This window comes from Salmo trutta, chromosome 39, assembly GCF_901001165.1.
Source record: "Salmo trutta chromosome 39, fSalTru1.1, whole genome shotgun sequence".
NCBI lineage: Eukaryota > Metazoa > Chordata > Actinopteri > Salmoniformes > Salmonidae > Salmo > Salmo trutta.
Window position 1 is genome coordinate 6,183,134 of NC_042995.1, and position 5,311 is coordinate 6,188,444.

At 40.6% G+C, this 5,311-nt stretch overlaps 1 protein-coding gene across 1 annotated transcript; it reads left to right on the forward strand.

The window, feature by feature from the left end:
* On the forward strand, positions 1-5,311 carry LOC115179752 (zinc finger protein 420-like). The gene is made up of 2 exons (XM_029741471.1): positions 1-417; positions 3,850-5,311. The coding sequence occupies exons 1-2, from the start codon at positions 225-227 to the stop codon at positions 4,506-4,508; spliced, it is 852 nt and encodes a 283-aa protein (XP_029597331.1). The 5' UTR covers positions 1-224; the 3' UTR covers positions 4,509-5,311.

Here is a 5,311-nt window from a genome sequence, read left to right on the forward strand (position 1 = left end):
CAATAACTGGTGTTCCATGAAATGCTCCAAGACAGCAGGTGGCGCTAATGTAATGCAGTAATTTTTTTCTACCGACCAGCTTTTGTGAAAGGAGAACACTATCAATTGTTTAAAAAAAACTAGAAACTGTTGTTCAAAGGACGCTAAGCAGATTCATAGAGAAAGGTTTCAACCAATTTTTCTATGATAAAACGAACAGCTACACTTTCATAACCATTTCCAATATGTCGAAACTACAGTTGTTGAATGTATTCGTCACCGAGCGTTTATCCGCGGCTGCTGTGGAGATATTCGGTGTCGTGGAGAAGACTATAGCAGAGTATCAGGAACAAATCTACCTTTCAGAGGAGGAGAACGAGCGTCTACGGAGGCTGTTGGACATGGTTACCAAACCAGAGAGAACGTCACACATAGCAGGTTTGTAGTGAAATACAGTTGTACGAGATTTGATTTGTAGACCAATAGACTAGATTAACGTGGCACGTTGTGATATGCCAAAGGGGCACTAGCGGTTTTGGAGGGGGGGTGGAGCAGTGCCCCTGTGACAACAATTTTGGACCCCCTTGTGGCCCCCCTAAATGTGGAGTATGAAATCATTTTTACATAACACATTTTTGCTATCGTTCTTTTTTTACATCCGTTATTAGACAGTTGCAACTCGGAACACTAATTTAACCCACACATTTTCTAGAGGGATGGCTTAAGGCGGAACACAACAATATCGTACCACATGCATCTGCATTATGAACATGGTCTTATCAAATCAAATCATCAAATCAAATTTATTTATATAGCCCTTCGTACATCAGCTGAAATCTCAAAGTGCTGTACAGAAACCCAGCCTAAAACCCCAAACAGCAAGCAATGCATGTGAAAGAAGCATGGTGGCTAGGAAAAACTCCCTAGGAAAAACTCCCTAGAAAGGCAAAAAACCTAGGAAGAAACCTAGAGAGGAACCAGGCTATGAGGGGTGGCCAGTCCTCTTCTGGCTGTGCCGGGTGGATATTATAACAGAACATGGTCAAGATGTTAAAATGTTCATAAATGACCAGCATGGTCAAATAATAATAATCATAGTAGTTGTTGAGGGTGCAAAAAGCACGTCCGGTGAACAGGTCAGGGTTCCATAGCCGCAGGCAGAACAGTTGAAACTGGAGCAGCAGCATGGCCAGGTGGACTGGGGACAGCAAGGAGTCATCATGCCAGGTAGTCCTGAGGCATGGTCCTAGGGCTCAGGTCCTCCGAGAGAAAGAAAGAAAGAGAGAAAGAGAGAATTAGAGAGAGCATATATAAATTTACACAGGACACCGGATAAGACAAGAGAAATACTCCAGATGTAACAGACTGACCCTAGCCCCCCGACACATAAACTACTGCAGCATAAATACTGGAGGCTGAGACAGGAGGGATCAGAAGACACTGTGGCCCCATCCCCGGACAGGGCCAAACAGGCAGGATATAATGCCTGCAATGCATTATGCCTGCAATGCAGTGAAGAAAACGATATGACAACAATAACGTCTAATGTAACTGGCCCCAGTCCCCCCCCCAGTTGAAATGGTCTAGAACCGCCACTGCAAAGGGGAGGTGAAGGGTGTAGCTTCATCCCAATATGGCGACTGGATTAAGGGCGAGTGGAAAGAAGTGGGTACGTCAATTGATTGGTGTTTGATTGGTGTTTTTTCTTCGGGTTCTTACCATGCTGCTCAACTACTTTACATGGAGCTACTGTACCGCAAGAGTTTGGATTTCTGTTTTCAAGATAGAGGACGAGTCTGAGCATTGGTGGAAAAAGTACTCAATTGTCATACGTGAGTAAAAGTAAATGTACCATAATAGAAAATGACTCAGGTAAAAGTGAAAACCCTAGTAAAATATAGTACTACTTGAGTAAAAGTCTAAAACTATTTGGTTTTAAATATACTAAACACTAGAACCTCGAGGAACCACCCTTTTAAGCAAATGAGCAGTCATTCTGACTGCAAAATTCTAACAGTGTAATTAATACATTTCATATGCTATCACTGAAATAATCATTTGATTGTGTTCAGGATGGTGTTTGGTAACATTGGAAAATATTTGTTCCCCGATAACAAGTAACAAAATAGCATTTTCATTAGTTGATGTAGGCAATAGTAACAACACGAATTCCACTGTTAAATCAGTGTTATTTGTGGAGTGCCTTTGTTACAACTATGAAACAGAAACAATATAGTATGCATTGGAACATGGTAACAGCTTCTTTTTATAAGTACTTAAAAACATTTTTTTTACCAAATACTAGGGCTGAGTGATATGGACAAAATATTGTATTACAGTATTTTTCTAAATGTTGACAGTATTTGACGGTACTTTATGTTTTTGACTATAAAAGTTGTACGTTTGCTTTATGAGTAGTGCTTGACCATAGTGTGGCAACACATCCATTCTACGTTATCTCAATGGGTCTTACTCATTCTAATTGTTTTATACTGTTCAAATAAACTTCAACTCAAAATCATTTCCTGCACTCATTTGAGATTATTTCCACACTGCCACGTAGGGCTGCACGATATGGGCCCCAAAAAAATCGAAGTAGCCTAGTGGTAAGAGCGTTGGGCCAGTAACCGAAAGGTTGCGAGATCGAATCCCCGAGCTGACAAGGTAAAAATCTGTCGTTCTGCCCCTGAACAAGGCAGTTAACCCACTGTTCCCCAGTAGGCCGTCATTGAAAATAAGAATTTGTTCTTAACTGACTTGCCTAGTTAAATAAAGGTAAAATAAAAAAAATAATCTTGCGATTTAGATCAACACTTGGGTGAACTGTTGGAATCATGGAAAAATAATGATTATTCTATTTCTATAGCTAGAAGATAATAGTGGACACTTTGAATACAGTGTTGTTTGACATGACACAAATAAAAATACCAGGGAGGAGTTATAGTGACAGGGTAGGAACCAAAGTGATGGTCAGTGTTTCCTTGGGTACCCTATAATCTCCCTCTTAGCTACTTCATGTAGCTAACATATTGAAGCTTTGCCTATTCCTCTTTGATTTAGAAGATACTGTTGCACAAACCGCATGCTGGTTTAGGCCTACACCATCTCTGGTATCAGGCTGCATAGCTAGCTAAGTTTGCTCTGACTCAGTACATTTATTATCTAGCTAGCCAGATAACTAGCGATTAGCAGCTAAGAAAAGATAAATTAGCAGTTTGTAGATGTAAGAAACACAAACTAATAGTGTAATTATAGAACGTTTGTGGATTTATATTAAGAAGTAAAGTGGAAACAGCATCGTAGTTATCAACATTGTTGCATGTGCTGCATTGAACATGCAGACTGAATGCAAGTGTCCCGTGGTCGAGCAAGAACAAATGCACACCTTGAGTGACGGGGTGGGGTGAGTGGGGCTAGGTCTGTGGAAAGCGGCATGAGAGAGCTGTGACTGAAGTAGGAGAGTAAACTATAATAGTGGACATTATACACAGCGTATCACATTTAACAAACCAAACATTCAAATACCGTTATAGAAGGTAAAGTAAAAACCCAAACCGGTCCGTGCATCAATACTGGTATATAGTAATATACGTTATACCGCCCAGCCCTACCACTGTCCGGTAAACAACTAACCAAAATCTAAAACTGACCCTTACCTTAACGATAAACTTAACCTAATTTTAACTAATTCTGAAATTAAATATATTTTTGTAGGTCAGGAGTGTCAGTATAGCCTTTTCTGTGCTGTAGTGTAGACTAGTCAACAAACTAGTTTTATTTTTGAGTGCAGAGAGGTCTTCCAAACAAAATTACAGGTATTATATTAAGAAGTCAATATTGACTGAATAATTATTTTTTTTTTACCTCCAGACTTCCAGCTACTCTCTCCCTCTGTTCCCCCTGAGCAGCAGAACTGTGAGCAGGAGTGGAGCCCCAGTCTAGAGCAGGAGGACCCAGAACCCACACAGATTAAAGAACATCAGTTCAGACTCAGTCAGGAGGACCCACCTCAGCCCTCACATCTTTACCTAAACCAAACTGTGGATGATGGAGAGAGGAACACTCTACCTATCATCATAACTGAAGCGATCAAAACAGAACCTGATGGAGAGGGCTACAGAGTACCACAACCAACCAGTGATCAGCCCCTCTCAGTTCCTCCAGACTGCTCTGCTGCAGTGGAGAAACCATATCAGTGTAGACATTGTGGCAAAAGCTTCACACGTAAGGGACACTTGACCATCCATTCAAGGGTACACACAGGAGAGAATCCCTATCAGTGCAAACAATGTGGCAAAAGGTTTAACCAGAAGAGCAACTTGACCAGCCATACAAGGATACACACAGGGGTGAGACCATATCAGTGCAAAGACTGTGACAAAGCCTTCAACCAGAAGATAGAACTGACATTGCATATGAGAGCTCATACAGGAGAGAGACCATATATCTGTCCTGTATGCAAGAAAGGTTACATCGCATTAAGCTATTTAAGACTTCATCAGCGTGTTCACAAAGGGGAGAAATCTTAACAGTGCAAATAATGTGACAAATGCTTTGGTTATAAAGGAAGCTTGAAGTCTCATATGAGCACTCACACAAAAGCTTCAGTCTGAAGTGAGAACAACAAATGATTACTCACGTGAATTTCTTGTTACATCCAACTTGTAAATAATAATTATATTTCCTGCCACTTGACAACAAAACAAATGTAGTTGTGTGTTAAAGTTTTTGTTTTTTCAATTTATGTTTTCAGGTTGGACTTTAGGATGTATAGCACGTTGGACGCACCGATTTGTGTCACCTCGTTAGTCAGTATGTGTTACACCTGTGCTGGCCCTTGTGCTATTTAAGAGTGGCTTCAGTTGTCTTGAAATGTGGAGGTCCGATCAACACCTTTTTAGTTGGCGCTCCCTATTTGATTTATAGAAAAATGTTCCTTTGTCTGATCTTCCCTAACTTTTTGGTTTGCTTCCTGTCTTTAAGTTTGGTTTATGTTTTTCTTGTGTTGGCTTCTTCTTGGGCAAATTTAGTGGGTGCTCATGGTGGGTGTCATTTACGTTCCAGTTGTTGTGACTAGTTAACTTTCAGTGGATACCCCAACGAGTGTCTTTCAGAACCCCTCCTAAAACCCTGCCTGTTTCGTTTTGGTTATTGTCAGTGACTTTTTGTTACTTCCTCCTTCTGTTTGACCAACGTTATTTGGTTTTCTAGCTGAGGAAAGTAACAATGTGCGTGTGGAGTGTAAAGCATCATTCAGTATCCGATTTGTAAGCTCATTTTGGTGCTCACTTTTTTTGGATGCCTATTTGCCATTACAATGAGGGAATTTGTT